Source organism: Eumetopias jubatus, unplaced genomic scaffold (assembly GCF_037043125.1).
Source record: "Eumetopias jubatus isolate StellerSeaLion01/CBP00866 unplaced genomic scaffold, mEumJub1_p1.0 scaffold_5, whole genome shotgun sequence".
NCBI classification, from domain to species: domain Eukaryota; kingdom Metazoa; phylum Chordata; class Mammalia; order Carnivora; family Otariidae; genus Eumetopias; species Eumetopias jubatus.
Genome location: NW_028274811.1, coordinates 34,116,743 through 34,136,470, shown reverse-complemented (window position 1 = coordinate 34,136,470; position 19,728 = coordinate 34,116,743). Strand labels below are relative to the sequence as shown.

At 41.0% G+C, this 19,728-nt stretch overlaps 2 protein-coding genes across 2 annotated transcripts; one reads left to right on the top strand and one right to left on the bottom strand.

Annotated features, from left to right (window-relative positions):
• Positions 1-1,758: 1,758 nt before the first annotated feature.
• Positions 1,759-5,976, bottom strand: LOC114203683 (protocadherin gamma-A1-like). The gene is made up of 2 exons (XM_088023624.1): positions 3,418-5,976; positions 1,759-1,980 (listed from the first exon to the last, which is right to left on the bottom strand). The coding sequence occupies exons 1-2, from the start codon at positions 5,836-5,838 to the stop codon at positions 1,945-1,947; spliced, it is 2,457 nt and encodes an 818-aa protein (XP_087879750.1). The 5' UTR covers positions 5,839-5,976; the 3' UTR covers positions 1,759-1,944.
• Positions 5,977-16,988: 11,012 nt separating this feature from the next.
• TAF7 (TATA-box binding protein associated factor 7) lies at positions 16,989-19,303 on the top strand. The gene has a single exon (XM_028097018.2). The coding sequence runs from the start codon at positions 17,743-17,745 to the stop codon at positions 18,790-18,792; it is 1,050 nt and encodes a 349-aa protein (XP_027952819.1). The 5' UTR covers positions 16,989-17,742; the 3' UTR covers positions 18,793-19,303.
• The last annotated feature ends 425 nt before the right edge of the window (positions 19,304-19,728 follow it).

Genomic DNA, 19,728 nt, shown 5'->3' with positions numbered 1-19,728 from the left:
TATTTTAATTTTTGTTCCTTTCTAAATAGTTCTTATTTCCATTGTGATTTTTTTAAATCCAAGAGTAATTTAGGGGTATAGATTTAAGTGTCCAAACTTTTTTTTGTTTCCTTTTACTATTTTTAAGTGTTTGCTTTGTAATTTTTTCAGCTTTACTGAGGTATAATTAATAAATAAAACTGTAAGATATTTAAAGTGTACAATGTAATGATATCATATATGTGAAAGGATTCCCCCTATTGATTTAATTAACACACCCATCACTTCAAATATTTACTTCTTTGTATGTGTGAGAACACTTAAGTTCTCTCTGAAGAAATTTCTATTATACAACACAATACAGTATTATCAACTGTAGTCTCCATGTTATACAGTGGATACTCAGGCCTTATTTTTTTTTTTCTAAAGATCTTCTTTATTTATTTGACAGAGAGAGAGATCACAAGCAGGCAGACAGGCAGACAGAGGGAGAGGGAGAAGCAGGTTCACCGAGCAGGGAGCCCGATGTGGGACTCAATCCTAGGACCCTGGGATCATGACCTGAGCCAAAGGCAGACGCTTAACGACTGAGCCACCCAGGCACCCCAGGCCTTATTCACCTTACAGCTGAAAGTTTGTACCCTTTTACCTACCTCTCCCTATTTTCCCCACCCCAGCTTTGTGAATTAAGTACATGTTATAAGGCATGTAGATTATTGGTACTTTGAAATTTGCTCCTTTTATTTTTGTGATGACTATGTAGTAAATTGCTGTAGATTCCATATAGTCATGTAAAGAATGGCTATTCTGTATTTGTTGTGCATAGGATTCTGTATAGATTTATTAGATCAAGCTTATAGATTCTGTTGTTCAAATTTTCTGTATGCTTAGTAATTCTGGGCTGTGGGGTATAGTATTTCTTATGGAATTAAGTTTAAGTCTCCTGGTATAATTTTCAAAGCTATATTGTTTGGTGATGGGAGCTTATATTTTTTTATATCGTTTTGTTTGTCTTTTTTTTGTAACTATGATCAGTTCATTAAAAAAAAAATCACCATTAATGTTTGTTGTCTTAAACACTACTTTGCTGTTATATTAAAATTGACATGACTGCTTTCTTTTGTGTGTGTACATATATATTTTTATTTTCCCTATTTCAGTGTAATTTTGTTTTAAGCATGTATCTTGTCGGCAGAATATAGACGGATTTAAAAAATCATCCAACTTGGTAATCTCTGTATTTTAATAGGTAAACTTAGCTCATCTATATGTGCATAAAAACAAAATTTTAAATTAACAGGAGCTGAGAAAATCCAGAATTGAAATAGCTGATGTTACTTTCTAAAAAGATTTATTTATTTGTGAGAGAGAGAAAGCACATGTGCACGGGGGTGGGGGGGAGGTACAGAGGGAGAGGGAGAGAGAGAATCCTCTAGCAGACTCCCTGCTGGGCATGGAGCTTACCAGAGGGATCCATCCCAGGACCCTGAGGTCATGACCTGAGCTGAAACCAAGACTGGATGCTTAACCAACTGAGCTACCCAGGTGCCCCATGAAATAAATTATGTTACTGAGAATGTACTCCAAACAAAAAATAAAAATAAAAAATCAACACTTAGACATATAGCAAGGATGAGAGAAATTTTTTAAAAGCCATCAGACAGAAAACAGAGATACCTTAAAGATAATGACAATTTGTTGGAATATCTCAATAACAACAATAACTCCAGAAGACAATGCTTCAACATTGTGGTTTGTAGATTTATTTTGAGTGGAAGAGTTTCTTAATTGCTCTCTCTCTTCTACTTTCTCTCCCTCTCCCTCCTGGATTGAGGGTTTTGTCTCTTATGGTTTTGAAATTGTTTTTATTGCAGGTCCTAGGCCATAAGTAGGTCTTTTAATGGTGTGCAGCAGTAGTACTGTGAATATTACAGCTCATGTCTAAGAGACTTATTGTTCATTTTCTCAAGCCAGCATCTGTATCCACTTCTCTCCTTTGGTCTGCAGGTTGCAAAAAGTCATGACCACAGGCATTTGTAGGCAGCATTTTAATGCAATTTCTCCCTGTTTTAGCTAGCTGAGGGGACAAACTCCTTATTTTAGATTTAAGTAGTAAGTCTGTATTAAGTCTGGCTCAGGTTCTTTGTTTAGCCTGAAGCACTTTCTTTGTCCCTGTTACAATCCTGGAACAACCTCCTGACCTTCAGTGCCTGCATCTAGGCCAAGACTAGAGTTCCCACAGCTTTATCCTGGCCCACCACTTTCTGTTCCATCTTTGGCCCGTGTATATATTTATCTTTTATTTGTGCCTTACCATGCTTTTTATTTCTTCTTTTTATAGTTTGTATATCTCTTTAATTTATTGGAGTAGAGTAAGTTTATCAAAACATGGACTTACTCCCTTATGATACATTTCTTGAGAAGAGTTAACACACACATTAAAATGGACTATATACTTGGTTTTTGTTAGTTGCTTCCATTACAAGCATAATATACAAGTCAGGAGGCTTTGAAACTACTTCTCAAGTTGCATAGTAAATTTTCTGTCATTCATTTTATTACCTCATTTCATAAGTTACTTAAACATCTAATGTATTCTTCAGAATACATAAAATATCTCAAAATAAAAGATGAAACAAAGGGCTAAGATATTCAACAAAAAATCACAACCTATATATATTCCTATAATTTAATCCTAACACAACTAAAAATAATACTTTAGACAACCTTTACCTCTTCAAATGTCCCCAGATAAAACAGGCCTTGCCAGATGACATTTATATTAATTTAGGAATAAATTAGTATTTATAACTGAGAGAAACTGGAAAACATTATTAGTCACATAAATATTGGTGGATCGGGGTGCCTGGGTGACTCAGATGGTTAAGCATCTGCCGTCAGCTCAGGTCATGATCCCAGGGTCCTGGGATCGACTCCCACATCGGGCTCCTGGCTCAGCGGGAAGCCTGCTTCTCCCTCTCCCTCTGCCTGCTGCTTCCCCTGCTTGTACACACACTCTCTCTGTCAAAAATAAATAAAACCTGAAAAGAAATATTGGTGGATCTTTTCTAGTTAAACCCTATCCTTGCCAGATAAGAGAATGGTAAAACAAGAAAAATTACATTATTTGGCCAGAGGAAAGCAAGAAAATATTAGAAGTCATATCTTCTTGTTTCTGATGTGGTGCTCTTTCCACAACGAAGATAGCACCTCACAAATACTCTTCATAACAACCACCTACATTACAGTTATTTACAGTCTCCTTTTCTATGAAAAAGCAATTATGATTATACTGGGATATAAACATTTAATAATTTCCCAGAATCTGTAAATAGAAATCTACAAAAATATGTGGGAAATAGAACTGTTAGTAGTAAACAGTGACAGTAAGTAAACTCAGTAATTCTTTTTACCTAGATAAATTTACAAAAAGTTTACCTGAGAAAATGTTTCCTTTCTGTCTTCAAGTAAATCCTGAGTTACCAAAAGAGGCTCGCTTTTCCCACAGCTCTCCTGGCTGATAAGCGTGTCCGCGTAGTTGGGCTGGGGGAAGATCACGTGACTCTCGCACGAGTCCGCGGTCAGGGAGACCTCGTGGGAGTAGGTCTGCAGGAAAGCCCGCACCCCGTCCACGCCCACAAAGCGCGAGGCCGGCACGCCCACCAGCCCGCCTCCGGAGGCCTGGAGCAGACGCGACGCGTGCCAGCGCCTCAGCCTGAGCGCCAGCAGCACGATGACAAAGGCCAGGAAGACGCACGAGACTGCCGCCACCGCCACCACCAGATACAGCGTGAGGTCCGAATCGTCTGGGTCGGCGGGGGTCCTGATGCTGCCCAGATCGGCCAGGACGGCTGGGATGTTGTCGGCCACGGCCACGGTGAGCGTGACGGTGGCCGAGAGAGGGGGCTGGCCGTGGTCCTGCACCGCCACCACCAGGCTCTGCTTGAGCGCGTCTCTGTCCAGTAGGGCCCGCGCCGTGCGCACCTCGCCCGTGTGCAGCCCCACCGCGAAGAGCCCTGGCTCGCTCGCCTTGAGCAGGCGGTAGGACAGCCAGGCGTTCTGGCCCGAGTCTCTGTCCACCGCCACCACCTTGGTGACCAGGTAGCCGGGCTCTGCGGAGCGGGGCGCCAGCTCCACGCCGGTAGAACCGTCGGTGGGGAGGGCGGGGTACAGGATTTCCGGAGCGTTGTCGTTCTGGTCCAGCACAAACAGGCTCAGCGACACATTGCTGCTGAGCGGTGGGTCCCCGTTGTCACACGCCATCACTCTCAGTTGAAGGTCCCGGAACTGCTCATAGTCGAAGGATCGCAAGGCATATAAAACGCCAGTGTCTGAGTTGATGGAAACATACGAGGACAGAGGTGCCCCCTGGATGGTGTCCTCCACCAAGGAGTAAGTGACTAGTGCATTCTCATTGCTGTCGGCATCATGGGCTGTTGCAGAGAAGAGGGAGGCACCTCGGGGATTGTTTTCCAGAATGAAGGTAGAGTAGGAGTCCTGGGGAAAAACAGGGGGATTGTCGTTGATATCTGTCACTTGCAGTGAAATGTGGGTTTCAGTAGATAGAGCTGGAGTTCCCTGATCTGTTGCTGTTACTGTGATGTTGTACCTGGAGGTAAGTTCTCTGTCCAGAGTTCTTTCTGTCACTAAATGGTAATAATTATCATCCAACTTTTCTAATTTAAAGGGTAGATTTCCAGGAATGGAACATGTAGTGTCACCATTGTCTCCAGAGTCCTGGTCATGCACACTGATAAGAGCAATTATAGCTCCAGGAGGAAAGTTTTCTGGGACTGAAGTGGTGACAGAGGTCATGGTCACCTCTGGGGCATTATCATTTATGTCCAGAACTTTGACCAGCACCTTAGCTCTGGCCATGAGGCCTGCACCATCCTGAGCCTGAATTTCCATTGAATAAATTTTATATTCTTCAAAATCCAGGGCTTCTTTATTTGATATTTCTCCTGTGTAAGAATTCAACTGAAATATCTGGGCTATTTTGTGGTCTATATTGTGAAATGAGTATGTTACTTCCCCATTGGCTCCTTCATCTGGGTCAGTAGCTTTAACCATAAGCAGCTGAGTGCCCAGTGGCACATTCTCTGGGACACTCATGTGGTACTGTGCTTGAGTAAATGCTGGAGGGTTGTCATTTGCATCTATCACCTGAACATGAATGCGGAGGGTTCCTGAACGGACTGGGTTACCCCCATCAGAGGCTGTGAGGAGGAGGTGGTGCACAACTTCTTCTTCCCTATCCAGGGGACTCTGCAGCACCATCTCTGGTTGTTGGGATCCATCAGCTCCCTTTTGCACATCCAGGGAGAAATGAGGATTGGAGCTGAGCTGGTAGCTATGTAGTGAATTCATACCCACATCAAGGTCTTGCCCAAAAGGTAGAGGGATCCTGGTACCTGGAGTAGTTATTTCATTCATTTTAAATTCCACTTCATCTAACTGAAATTGGGGAGCGTTGTCATTAATATCAATTATTTCCACTTCAACAGGGAAAAGCTTCATTTTATCCTCTACCAAGATGTTAAAACTCACCAGACACTGCACACTCTGAGCACAGAGCTCCTCCCGGTCTATCCTGCCCGCTGTGACCAAGCTGCCACTTCGAGGGTTCAGAGCAAAAAGCTGTGTCCTACCTCTAGAGATGATGCGAACTCTGCGCTCTGTGAGCTCCTGAGGTTGTAGCCCCAGGTCTTCAGCGATGTTGCCCACGAAGAAAGCTTTGTCTGTCTCTTCTGGCACCATGTATCGGATCTTCCTGGCCCAAGCTTCCGACGACAGCCCCAGAAAAAGGCACAGCAGGAACAGCTCGCTGCTGCTGGGCTGCTTCCCCCGAATCACCATTGCTCTCTCGCTTTGTAGTTTACTCCCAGTCCGGTACCGGGAGTATTGTTTCTCTGTTCTTCTAAGCCTAAATTAACCGAATTTTCGGGAGATTTCAGAGCGGAAAGTGGTCCAGAAGTAGGGTCTGGGAAGCTTCAGGGAGACTGTTTCCAATCTGGCGGTGTTGGAGGTTCTAAGAAGCTATTTTTTTTCTTTTTTCTTTTGGGGTGTGTGTGCGCACGCGCTGCCTGTAATCTCCCAGATTGGTGAACAGCGGCGCCCAGAGTCCTCACCAGTTACTACACTCCTAGATAATATTGAAACTTACCCTTCTTGTTAACCTCGTCTATCTTTCCTTAAGTCTTAGTTTATTGCCAAGGAAGTAGTTATTCATTCTACAATATATGCATGAAAACGAGAAACTACTATGTTTATTTAATTAATCATACCTAACTGTTACTAAATTGCAATATACAGTAGAATCTCAGTATACCTAAGCTATCTGCTTTCTCTGTTTGCTATTCAGGTAATATCATCACAGGGGACAAAAATCATACTTCTGCTTCTCTAGTGTATCTTGACCACTTGACAGTTTCTCAGGCCACATAGAAGAGCAACTGCCCTTTGGCTGGAGAATGAAAAAACTAGGGGATAAACTTTTAGAATGTAAGCTAGACTTTTAAAAATTGGATTGTCCATTTTCTTTCCATTGTGCTTTGAATACTTACCAGAAACCTTTGAATTTTGAAGGACGTGTTTTACCCATATTCTTATTTTTTCTCTTTTCTGAAGTGTCTATGTATTATGTGGGTTTCAAAAGACCTTTAATTCACTCAAAGGTAATATATTTTGAATAGAATAACACTGCGCTCTTGGAATTTCATTGGAAAATGTCACATGAGTATCAAATTTAGACTTCAAATTTAAGAGACACAAGAGGTAGTGATATTCTCCTTCAAAACTGAAAAGGAAATGGCCACATCTTTATTTTTAGACAGGCCATTAAAATAATATGCATTCTCCTAAAATCACACTTAATATTTTCCCCAAGAGAAATTGGTTTTCTTAATAGAAAGATTTTTAAACTAGATTGCCTTCCTTCTTTTACTCATTGAAAAATTAGTAAAAGTTTACTAACTAAAATGTCTTGAGGCTTTGAGTGATTTATCTTTACCCAAAAAGATAGGGAAGAATGTTCTCTGCATTCCAGAGGTTAACATTGCAGGAAGAAATTGGGCCAGATACCAGCAGTCAGCCTATGGACATGACTGAGAAGGTCCAGAAAATAAGGAAACAAAGGTCACAATAACAGTTCTTGGAAAGAGAATATCCATTCCTGTGTAACCAAATCTATAGGTTTCTCAGCTTCTCAAAACAAGTATATGGAGTCCAAAGGCAGAAACTTAAAGATTCAGTGAACCTCTTTAAATATTGCAAGGAAAGGACTTTTTAGCAGAAAATAAAAGTTTTAAGAATGAACCTCTTTAAATATTGCAAGGAAAGGACTTTTTAGCAGAAAATATAAGTTTTAAGAATGTACACACACCTCACATAGGCACAAACTTTTCACCAACAGGACTGTCTGGGCAAACGAAAGAAATTAAAAAAACACATAGAAACTATAAAGTGAATTTGTAGAGCTTCTCCTCCTTCAACAACAGCAAAAACCAAGCAGAGTTGATTTATAACAGGATATTTACAAAATAAAAGTGTTAAAACTCACAAGTAAATATCTGAATCCAGTGTAATATTGAAGGTTGCAGTGCAGGCACCACAGAGAATATCCAGTTAAAAGATGTTTCTTGAGTTAAAGAAATTAAGATTTTGCAATATCTGAAGCCACAAAAAGATAGTAGCAATAGGGCCAATCTCACTTGCTGAAGTAGAAGCAACTCCAAATCTAGGCCTGGACCAAAGACCGGACTGAAAGTAGGGCTGGAGGAGCCTCACAGGACCAGGGTAATGGCCAGAGGCACTGTGAGGAGAAGAGCACAGATACAAAGGACAAGGGCCCAACCAGGTAAAACTGTAGCTCTGTCTGCCTGGCAGCAAGTGCCAGGCCATTGCTGAGTTCTGGCAGCAACTCCTCTAAACTGTAGGCAAAGACCAGCAATAGCATGATGACTGTTGGTATTGTGTGCAGTGACCAGCAAGCCCTGTAGAGCAGCGTCTCTGCTGCCCACAGGGCCACAGTGCTAATCTCACTCTTGTGCCTCCCTAGGCTGAAGAATCAAATTAGCTGGTCTGAAGCATGTAAGAGGATAGCCAGGCAAAGCTCTTCAGTTGACATCCACCTTGGTGACCAGGTAGCCAGTTGCACTGGGCATGATGCCACATCAAAGAGGGCATGACTTCTGGCTGCAGCTCCTGGCACAGTGCTGCCTGTGCACTTCCGTTGCGGTGGTCCACCATCACAAGGAGCCTGCAGTGAACATCATCGTGCTCTGCACTTACTGACGCTGGCTGACGACGCACACAGTACTGGGTTGCTGGTCAGGAAGAAATAGGCACAGAGGGCCCCACATCTGGGTAAGAAGCACTAAAGTGGGCGATGGAGGCTCTGAGCAGGTGTTCTCATTCTCTTGGGCCATATAAGAGGCCTGCTCAAGAGCATTTTTGTTGATGGGGGTGATATGCAGGGTGATGCTTGTGCTGGAGGAGAGGGAGAGCCTGTCCTTGGTGGCTCTGGTGGTGACATTGTACTTCATGTACTGCTCCCAGTTTAGAATTCCTTCTGCCTGTAGCTTAGAAAGAATTACATAGTAATTCTTTTTTTTTTTAAGGATTTTTATTTATTTATTTGACAGAGAGAGACACAGCGAGAGCAGGAACACAAGCAGGGGGAGTGGGAGAGGGAGAAGCAGGCTTCCCGCGGAGCAGGGAGCCTGATGCAGGGCTTGATCCCAGGACCCCGGGATCATGTCCTGAGCCAAAGGCTTAACGACTGAGCCACCCAGGTGCCCCCATAGTAATTCTTATAGGTGAATTGTTTGTATGTTTATTACTTCCTATAATATCTTTTCTCTCTCCATTGTTTTGGCTTGGGCAGCCAGAGTTCTTGCCTTGACTGGAGAGCCAGCTGAAAGTTGTCTGCCCAGCACTGTAGTTCTCAACCTCCATTTCAATCAGAATTCTAAATGTGCCCTTAAACTGCCTCCAATCTTCTCTTCTACTGAATGATACAACTGTCATGCTCCAAAATCAAAGATGGTACTATTATTACTGGATGGTAGATATTTGCTGTATGCCCTGTGAGACTATGTAGTAAGTGTAGGGGAACGCTACCTTAAGGGTGTCATCTAGGTCAGTGGGGAACCACCTGAAGAATGCAGAGGATGTGGTAGAGGGCAGGTAGGCTCCGCTGTACTCCTTGTGGCTCAGTATGGGAGGACTGGCATTAGCATCCATCTCCTATAACTTGCCATCTGTTGTTCCTACTGCTCCCCACCACTAAGTGGTGGCAGCTCTATTCCTTTGGTCCATTTCTGCCCTAGTCATCTCTTTTACTTGTGGGGACTAGGGAGATGGCTATTAAAATTAATGTGATAAATTCATAGAGAATTACTTGCAGGATCCAAACATAGTGGGGTTTAAAGAGTGAACTATGCTACTCTTAAGATGTTTCCCACAATTTTCAAAACAAAATATCTGTATGAAAAGCCATAAATTATTTGTATGCAGGGAGAATACATTTATATGAAAAGCAATAATGGGATTTCCAGGGAGGGTTTCAGATTCAAGAGCCTAAAGACTTCCTTTAGGATATCTGCTAGATCTAACCTGTCATTCTCGAGTTCTTCCCTGCTGTCCTCGCTGGCAGTAAAGAGAGGCTTCCCAGCACTCACCCGAAGTTCCAATCACCGAGATGCACATCTCTGCCCAGATTCTCCACTTTTAAACCACTGGCTTTTCTTCTGGAATCTCACAGCGCATCTGATGTGTAGTTCATTAGGCTGAACAAAGACATCTGTAAGGGAAACCGCTTCCTGACCGCAATGTACCTTCACTGCAGAGGTCTTCTTACCTCTTCCTGATGCTGCTTCTCAGATCTTAATACATCTTGCCATGGTGGCTCCCAGATGACAAAGGTGAGCTGGAGAGAAAAGGCAGCACTTCACTCTGGGTCATTAAACATCCTGGCGTTCCTGATCCAGATATTTGGAAAAGATCGTGGGAGAGAAGGTGTTTGGAATTCACTCCAGATGCATTTCACAAGTCGGCGGGGAGCACTGGGTCAGAATGCCAATGGGTTGCTTTGTTTCACTTCAGCCACGGATTGGGAGACAGCGGCACCCAGAGGCCTGGTGCTATATCTACCGCATGTTATTTCTCAGTCAGGAGACTCTCTTTGCTTTATTTCCAGGAGTTATTTTAGACAAAGACTGCAAGTCATTATTTATTTTTGACAAAATATTAAAAAATGGACTTTTCACAAAATTTAAATCAAGCACTTTTATTAAAATTCATCAACTTAAAATAATTCATACAGAATTTTCCCTCTTGGTATTTCCTTTTGAGGACGATACACTACTGAAGCTTCGTTTCCTTAAAAAGATTTTGCCTCAAGAAGTTATCCACTGTAAAAAGAATTTTTCATTACAAAAATTTCTCACTGTAAATTCTATAATAAAAAAATTTTACTATACAAAAATAGAAAATACTGATAAAAATTTAAAATCACCAGTCATAAATCGGAGGGGGAGATGAACCCATGAGAGACGATGGACTCTGAGAAACAAACTGAGGGTTCTAGAGGGGAGGGGTGTGGGGGGATGGGTTAGTGATGGGTATTAAAGAGGGCACGTTCTGGGCACCTGGGTGGCTCAGACGGTTAAGTGTCTGCCTTTGGCTCAGGTCATGATCCTAGGGTCCTGGGATCAAGCCCCACATCGGGCTCCTTGCTCAGCGGGAAGCCTGCTTCTCCCTCTCCTTCTACTGCTCCCCCTGCTTGTGCTCTCTCGCTCTCTCTGTCAAATAAATAAATAAAATCTTTAAAAAAAAAAGAGGGCACGTTCTGCATGGAGCACTGGGTGTTATACACAAATAATGAATCATGGAACACTACACCAAAAACTAATGATGTAATGTATGGTGATTAACATAACATAATAAGAAAAAAGCAGGTAAAAAAAATAAATCGCCAGTAATTATATAATTATTATATCATATTTGACAACTACTCATACTTTGTTAATTACATAATACTTTTTTCTTTTTTGTGGTAATATACACATAACATAAAATTTAACATTTTAACCACTTTTTAAACAATTTTAAGGGCACAGTTCAGTGGTATTAAAATACATTCATAATGTTGTGCAACCATTACTACCATTCATCTCCAGAAGCCTTGTGGAGGTTCCATCTTGTAAGACTGAAACCCATACCCATTACTTAATAACTCTGCATTCTCCACTCTCTCCAGCCTCTGGCATACACCATCTATTTTCTATGATTTTGGCTACTCTAAATACCTCATACAATTAGAATCAAGCAGTATTTATCATTTTATGTCTGGTGTATTTCCATAGCATAATATCCTTAAAGTTCATCTGTGTTGTAGCATATATTAAAATTTCCTTCCTTTTTAAGGCTGAACAATATTCCATCGTATGTACAGACCACATTTTGCTTATCCATTCATCTATTGATGGACACTTGGGTTACTTCTAAATTTTAGCTACTGTGAATAATATTGCTATGAGGATGGGTGTACACATGTTTCTTTCAGACTCTGCTTTCAATTCTTTTGGGTATACACCGAGAAGTGGAATTGCTGGATCATATGGTAATTCTATTTGTAATTTTTTGAGGAAATTGCACACTGTTTTCCACAGTGGCTGTACCATTTTACATTCCCACCAACAATGCACAAGGGTTTCAAATATTTCACATCCCTATCAACATTTATATATTTTAGGTTATTTATAGTAGCCATCCTAATGGGTGTAAGGTGGTATCTCATTGTTTTGATTGGCATTTCCCTAACAATTAATGATGTTGAGCATCTTTTCATGTGCTCATTGTCCATTTGTAACTTTTTTGGAATTACACATATGCCATTATAACCCCACAAATAATCAGCTCTTTCATGGATACTACTGGTAGCTTATATAGACTGATATTTGTGTCCCCTCAAAATTCTTTTTTTTTTTTTAAGATTTTATTTATTTATTTCACAGAGAGAGACACAGCGTGAGAGCAGGAACACAAGCAGGGGGGCGGGAGAGGGAGAAGCAGGCTTCCCGCGGAGCAGGGAGCCCGATGCGGGGCTCGATCCCAGGACCCTGGGACCATGACCCGAGCCGAAGGCAGACGCCCAACGACTGAGCCACCCAGGCGCCCCTCCCCTCAAAATTCTTTTGTTGAAACCTAATCCCCAGTGTGATGGTATTTGGAGGTAGGGCTTTGGGGAGGTGATTAGGTCATGAGGGTGCAGTCCTCATGAATGGCTTTAGTGCTTTGTAAAAGAGGCTACAGAGAACTCCCTCACCCCTTCCACCATGTGAGTTACAGTAAAAAGACTGCTGTTTGTGAATCCAGAAGCTTGCCCTCACCCAGACACCAAATCAGCTGGCACCTTTATCTCCAACTTCTCAGGCTCCAGAACTAAGAAATAAATTTCTGTTGTTTACAAGCCACTCAGTTCATGGTATTTTGTTACAGTATCCCAAATGGACTAAGACAGTTATCCATGCCCTTTGCTCTCTTCTGACATTTTCTTTTTTAGTTTAGAGGCCCATCCTCTGAAATGGGAAGCTAAACCTTATTCATAGTTATAATAGGTTCTAATAGATCTAAACCAATAATGATAGTCTCATTCCTCTTGTCAGTTTACTTAGGAATACAGACTTAATAAGATGACTCAACCATGGTACTATTTTGAGCCAGATAACTCTTTGTTGTGGGGAAGAAGGCTGTTCTGTGTATTATAGGATATTGAGCAGCATTCCTGGCCTCTACACGCTAGATACCAGTAGACCCATTCCCATAATTGTGACGATCAAAAATGTCTTCAGACATTACCAAATGTCACCTCCTCCCCACCATACTGAAAATGGTATGGCTCAGGGTAGTCTCCTGGTGACTGTTATTGTGCCAGGGATAGGTATATGATCTTAATTGGTCCTATCAGATTGGAAAGATGAACTTTGGTTGGCGGAGCCACTCTCTGAACTTACCATGGACAAGGAAGGAAGTTCCCTGGTTACTGCTGGCAGATTTCTTGTGACCACAGACTTTAGTTTACAAGATGAGGGCAAAGCTGAAAGAATAACAGAAAAAGTATAAATAAATGATCATTCTCCAAAATTAGGAAGAGGAAAACAATTTGTCCCAGGTCATGATTCTATCATGCCTAGAGGGCACCATACTTGAATGGCACTGTCCAATACAGTAACCACCAGCTATGTGTGGCTCCTGGGCATTTGAAATATGGTTAGTCCAAATTGAGATGTGCTATAAGTGTAAAATACGCACCAGGTTTTGAAGATTTAGTACAAAATAAGAATGTAAGTTGTATCATTAATAATTACTACATTTATTATATGTGGAAATGATAGCTTGCATTAAGGTAAATAAAATGATTGAAATGAATTTCACGGTTTTTTTACCACTTTGATGTGGTTACTAGATAATTTAAGATCACATCAGTGGCTTTAATCTGTGACTCACAATATATTTCTATTGGATGGAGCTGCTCTAGACTATCTGGTTTTTAAGATAACAGATATTCTCCCCATGAGAGGCTATGGACTCTGGGAATCAAACTGAGGGTTTTAGAGGGGAGGGGGGGTGGGGAAATGGGTGAGCCCAGTGATGGGTATTAAGGAGGGCATGTATTGAATGGATCACTAGGTGTTATACACAAACAATGAATCATGGAACACTACATCAAAAACTAATGATGTACTGTATGGTGACTAACATAATAAAAAAATTATAAAAAAAGATAACAGATTTCTTTTTTTTTATTTCTAATTGTTTAAATCAGTGTAAATTAGGTTGGTCTTTTTTTCTATATAAAACATCCTACTTGGGGTGCCTCGGTGGCTCAGTTGGTTAAGCAGCAGCCTTTGGCTCAAGTCACGATCCTGGGACCCGAGGATGAAGCCCCACATCGGGCTACCTGCCCCTCCCCCAGCTCATGCTTGCTCTCTATCTCTCTCTCTCAAATAAATAAAATCTTAGAAAAACATTCTATTTGATACAGGAGACTGCTACATTTTAGCTAACCTTGCTCTTTCTCTCTCAAATGAATAAAATCTTTTAAAAAAACATTCTATTTGATACAGAAGACTGCTACATTTTAGCTAACCTGTTTTTTTCTTAAGATTTCATTTTTTTGTTTTGTTTTCCTTACTTAAGTAATCCTATACCCAATGTGGGGCTCAAGCTCATGACCCCGAGATCAAGAGTTGGATGCTCCTCCAACTGAACCAGCCAGGAGCCCCTTTAAGATTTTATTTTTAAGTAATCTCCTCCACACAATGTGGGACTCAAACTTACAACCCCAAGGTCAAGAGTCACATGCTCTAACCTACTGAGCCAGGGAGGCACCCCTGATAAGCTGTTTTTTACTGTTTATATAATGATATACCAGTATATAAGTATACTTTTTTGGGGTGTCTGCAATTTCCTCACCCCTATAATTTTTGATCTCTAAAATATAAGCAGGGCTGCTTCTATCACTCATAATTGTTTAATTTCCACAATACAAGGAACTTGAAAGTTTATTAAAGGGAATTTTCAAACATACAGCATTAGCCTGATTGTGATACTCCTTTATTATAGGAAGGAAGTCTTTGGAGGACTTGTTACCTCAATGGGGAATTTTTTGCTCTCCCCAAATCTTTAGTTTGCTAGTATCACAGATATTTCATCGAACAACCACAGAAGTGTAATTCCTTCATCAATTTATAGTGTTTCTGTATGCCTAATGGACTTGATTTTTTAAAAAACCTGGATTTATCAATAGACATTAGGGTAATGGGTGATGTGGTAGAGCCCTTAGTTTTAGGATCAATCTAATTTTCCCTCAAAAAAAAAAAAACAGCATTTACAAAATATGTTAAACTCAAAAGCAGAAAATATGTTTCAGGATTGAAGGAGGTAGTTACTTTACGGGAAACTTCAGTTAATCCTTTTAATTATCTCTGACAATATTCCATTTAAAGGTTAGTAACCAAAATATGTCATAATTTTGGCAGATCAGAATTACATAGAATTTATCTTAAGTTATTTTCTATGACAAGGATATTTGAGCATCATAAAACCCAGGCAATTGAACTGCAAAGCAGGGCGTCTGGGTGGTTCAGTCGTTAAGTGTCTGCCTTGGGCTCAGGTCATGATCCCAGAGTCCTGGAATTGAGCCCTGCGTCAGGCTCCCTGCTCAGTGGGAAGCCTGCTTCTCCCTCTCCCACTCCCCCTGCTTGTGTTCCCTTTCTCGCTGTGTCTCTCTCTGTCAAATAAATAAATAAAATCTTAAAAAAATAAAATGCAAAGCAGTATTTGGATTATTTTCATATATGTCATTACATTATATTATATATGTCCTTATATTTTATATGATTAAATACAGTTCTATGCAGAGGCCAGCAGATATCCTCTTATATGTATAAAATAAGTAAAACCAGGTATAATTAAGGGACAGCATAGTGAAAAAAAGTTCACCTTCAAAAAGAGAAAATAGATGATTCTGGAAATTATAGTTAAATCAGCTAACATTCTTCAACAAAGAAAACTAATGCAGTTATCTGGAAGAATGTAATTTTTCCTTCAAACTTAACAAAAAAACCAAACTGGTGTCAGGCCATTTTAATTTCCTCCCATGATACACAGTATCACAGTCTACCTAAAACAAAGAAGACACATTCACACACACTTTTAGCAAACCTCTCCACTCACAATTGGCACTGTCCTTGACTAGAGAGAAAATGTATATAAAGTAGATCTATCTCATTTTAAGGTGACTCAGAATGTATTTTCTTACACAAATTATTATTGGAATTAGATTATATGTCATTATATATTATGTCACGGATCAACTGTTTCATTCAATTAGCAAATATTTTTTGTGTGTCTTCCATGTTTTGGTACTAGGCACTGGGACACAATGAACACAGGAAACCAAAAACTCCTGATTATCACAGAGCTTCCAATCTGGGGCAAGAGAGATAGTCAGTGCCTAAACAAATAAAGCAAATTTTGAAAGTATTAACCACATTTTAGGTGAGTTCTCTTAAATTTATACGCAGTTCATACTTTAGAAGATAGAAATAAAATTTTAAAGACCTTGATGCTTTACCAAACTGATCCTATCAAAAAATGAACGGAAATGAATAGGTGCAAGTGGAAACTGTTACATATTTAGGCCTAAATACTACAAAACATGCAAATGAATACCTCACTACCCATAGAAGAGACAAGCATTAAACAGTTTCAAAATAGTAGACATGGAATGAAAAAAAATCCCTAACTTAAAAATTACAGGCAAAAGCGTGATAGGGAGTAACACTTCAATTTTATTCTACTTCAATCAGATCATTCGTCAGACAACTCTGTCCTAAACGAGTATGTGCCTCCAGCAGAACACTTACTTCTCCGTTTACGTTTATATCCACGTCAAACGTATTAAAAAGAGAAATCACCCATGTTGCCTTGGGGTCCTTCAAAACAAAAAGTCCCTAAGGCATGGGTCCCCTCACGGCATTTTCATAATCAACAAAACATATACTTAGAATTATATAATGGTCAGCATGTCCTTCTCACTCCAATGATTTGGGTACTTTACAATCCACTATATGGTTAACTATAATTTTTTGTATCTGCTCCAGATTTGGATATACCGTGGGGAGCATCCGAGATGTTTCCAAAGGCAAAGACGCTTTCCGCACGGATGCTCTATCTCCGGCAATCATTCAGAAGCCTAGGAGCTATCCGGACCCACTGCGACCGGTAAAAGTTCTGGCTTAGCGGAGGGTCAATGTCTTTCCTGCAAGCATTGCCTTTAAATATTTTCAAATCTATAGCTCTTTAAAAAAAAAAATATTATCTTTTTCTCGCGTTAAGTCAAATTCTCGCGAGACAAGTCCCCGGCTAGCGTAATTGCGCCTGCGCGCGCTGGAGCAACACGCACTTCCGCTTTAATCGTGCTGTCATTCATAGCCGTTTCTCCCGCCCGGCGGTGTGACGTAGTGCTTTCTTCTCCGCTGGTTCTGCAGCTCCGGAGTGAGAACCGCTGAGTTGCCGGGCTGCGGAGCTGCCGAGTGTGGCGCTGCGAGCTGCGGATCTGGGCGAGATTTCGCACTGCCCGTCCTCGGCATTTCGTTATGATCGGTAGCGGATCACTTTCTTAAGACCCGGGAAGAACAAAGGAATAAAGAAGGAGACGCTCGGCTCCCGGCCGTCTTGCTCTGAGTGGCTTTCTTTTCCGCTCGCTGCTCTTCGGAGAAGCTGGGTTTATAATCGTCACCGGATTGTAAGTACCCAAGGCGAAGAAAGCTGTGTCCTGCTTTTTGAATACCTTTGTTCCGGGAGAGATTGGATTGGGAGTGTCTGCTGGGCCTTACTTTTTGTGTCAAAAATCATTCCGCAGAAGCCGCCATTTGCTTTCCTGCTAGCTAGCTCCGTCTGCATTGTCCGGCAGCGGCATCTAGAGGTCGGAACTTGCATTGCAGCTAATAGATTTAAGTGGACCTAACTGATTAGTGTTCCTAACGACTGGAATTGTCACAATATATTTCTAAAAACTTGGGCCTTAATTCAAAATTAAGACAGAATAGACGCTTAGCCCCTGTTCTGCTTAAAACTTTTTTTTGTAATTAAGGATTTCAGTTCGTAACAAACTGGTCTTTCTAATTGTTGGCAATAGCTGGAACTTTTAGTGCAACAAGTGGTTGTTAGAGAAGTGAGTCTCAAGTAAAGATGAGTAAGAGCAAAGATGATGCTCCTCACGAACTAGAGAGCCAGTTTATCTTACGGCTACCTCCGGAATACGCCTCAACTGTGAGGCGGGCAGTACAGTCTGGTCATGTCAACCTGAAGGACAGACTGACAATTGAGTTACACCCTGATGGACGTCATGGAATCGTCAGAGTGGACCGGGTCCCACTGGCCTCAAAATTGGTAGATCTGCCGTGTGTTATGGAAAGTTTGAAAACCATTGATAAAAAAACTTTTTACAAGACAGCTGATATATGTCAGATGCTTGTCTCCACAGTTGATGGTGATCTCTATCCTCCTGTGGAGGAACCAGTTGCTACTACTGATCCCAAAGCAAGCAAGAAAAAGGATAAGGACAAAGAGAAAAAGTTTATATGGAACCATGGAATCACTCTGCCTCTAAAAAATGTCAGAAAGAGAAGGTTCCGGAAGACAGCAAAGAAGAAGTATATTGAATCTCCAGATGTGGAGAAGGAAGTGAAGCGGTTGCTAAGTACAGATGCTGAAGCTGTGAGTACTCGTTGGGAGATAATTGCTGAAGATGAAACAAAAGAAACAGAAAACCAAGGCCTTGATATCTCTTCTCCAGGAATGTCTGGTCACAGGCAGGGCCATGACTCATTAGAACATGATGAACTTCGGGAGATATTCAACGACCTCAGCAGCAGCAGTGAAGATGAAGATGAGACGCAGCATCAAGATGAAGAAGATATAAACATCATCGACACTGAGGAAGATCTGGAAAGACAGCTGCATGACAAGCTGAATGAATCAGATGAACAGCACCAAGAAAATGAGGGAACCAATCAGCTGGTTATGGGAATTCAGAAACAGATTGATAATATGAAAGGCAAGCTCCAGGAGACCCAGGATAGGGCAAAACGACAGGAGGATCTCATTATGAAAGTGGAAAACCTGGCTCTCAAGAACAGATTTCAGGCTGTGCTGGATGAACTCAAACAAAAGGAAGACCGAGAAAAGGAGCAGCTCAATTCTTTGCAAGAAGAGCTAGAATCACTCCTCGAGAAGTGAGAAGAGCTCTCATACTTAATTTCATTCCTTAGAGTGCTCAGCATTGAAAGAAGAATCTTGGCTTCATCACTTGGACTAGATATAACAGTGCAGTAGTTCTCATTTTCTCCACTGTCTTCTACTGAATATTTCTTACAGACAAATACACATGTGAATTGCTATCTTGTTTTCTGTCAGAATCACTTTGCTATTTATCCTGTAGGAAGTAGGAGTGTATAGACAGATAAATGATTGTAGGATTAGTGGAATAAATAGTTCAACCTTAGTAATCGCAGCTTCACCACAGGACTTTGCTATTTCTCCATTTGCCATAACGGCTGTTGCTTGTCTGTGATGCCATCCAAAATCAGTAAGTGGAGTCAAGTCTGCAGACAGTGAAGCTAGTTTGCATGTTTTCCCACGAAGTGGTAGCTATTTTCCCAGCTATTCAAAGCGTTCTTAACGTATGTAGGGTTGCACATCATTTCATAATGCTGTTTTAGCACAATAAAAGCAACTAATTTTCACCTTATTGTGTGTCTTGCTTTTTTAGGGGTGGTGGATATCAGATCCTCTTGTGAGGTGGTTTCTTGGCGGGGTTTAATGACAGTGATTTGATCCTGTTTTGTAGGGAAAGAAGCAGTTAATGTTGGGTTTTAGGAAAACACAGTAGGGTCAAAGAAATTGGGAAATGTCATCTTTGTGCCTTATGTTAATTTTCCAACCCACCTGTTCCATTTGCAGGTTAAGAAACACTAGGTACAGAACCTACCTAAACTATCCTAAGTTTTGTACATGAAAGTCTATTTTTATCTTTTTTTTTTTTTTAAGCACTACACTCATCTGGTTAACATAGTAGAAACAAAACAGAGGCTATCATATCAAGTACTGTTCACTGAATCAACCCATTGTTTTAGATTGATTGCATTTCTAAATATTTTCAACTTCAATGCCTGC

Bases quoted from the DNA above. Each gene is read 5' to 3' on its own strand.
- LOC114203683 (XM_088023624.1), bottom strand. From the start codon at position 5,838: ATGGTGATTCGGGGGAAGCAGCCCAGCAGCAGCGAGCTGTTCCTGCTG. The intron at 1,981-3,417 runs GTAAACTTTTTG...TGCAACCTGCAG, and splicing joins GAAAGGAAACATTTTCTCAG to ACCAAAGGAGAGAAGTGGAT.
- TAF7 (XM_028097018.2), top strand. From the start codon at position 17,743: ATGAGTAAGAGCAAAGATGATGCTCCTCACGAACTAGAGAGCCAGTTT.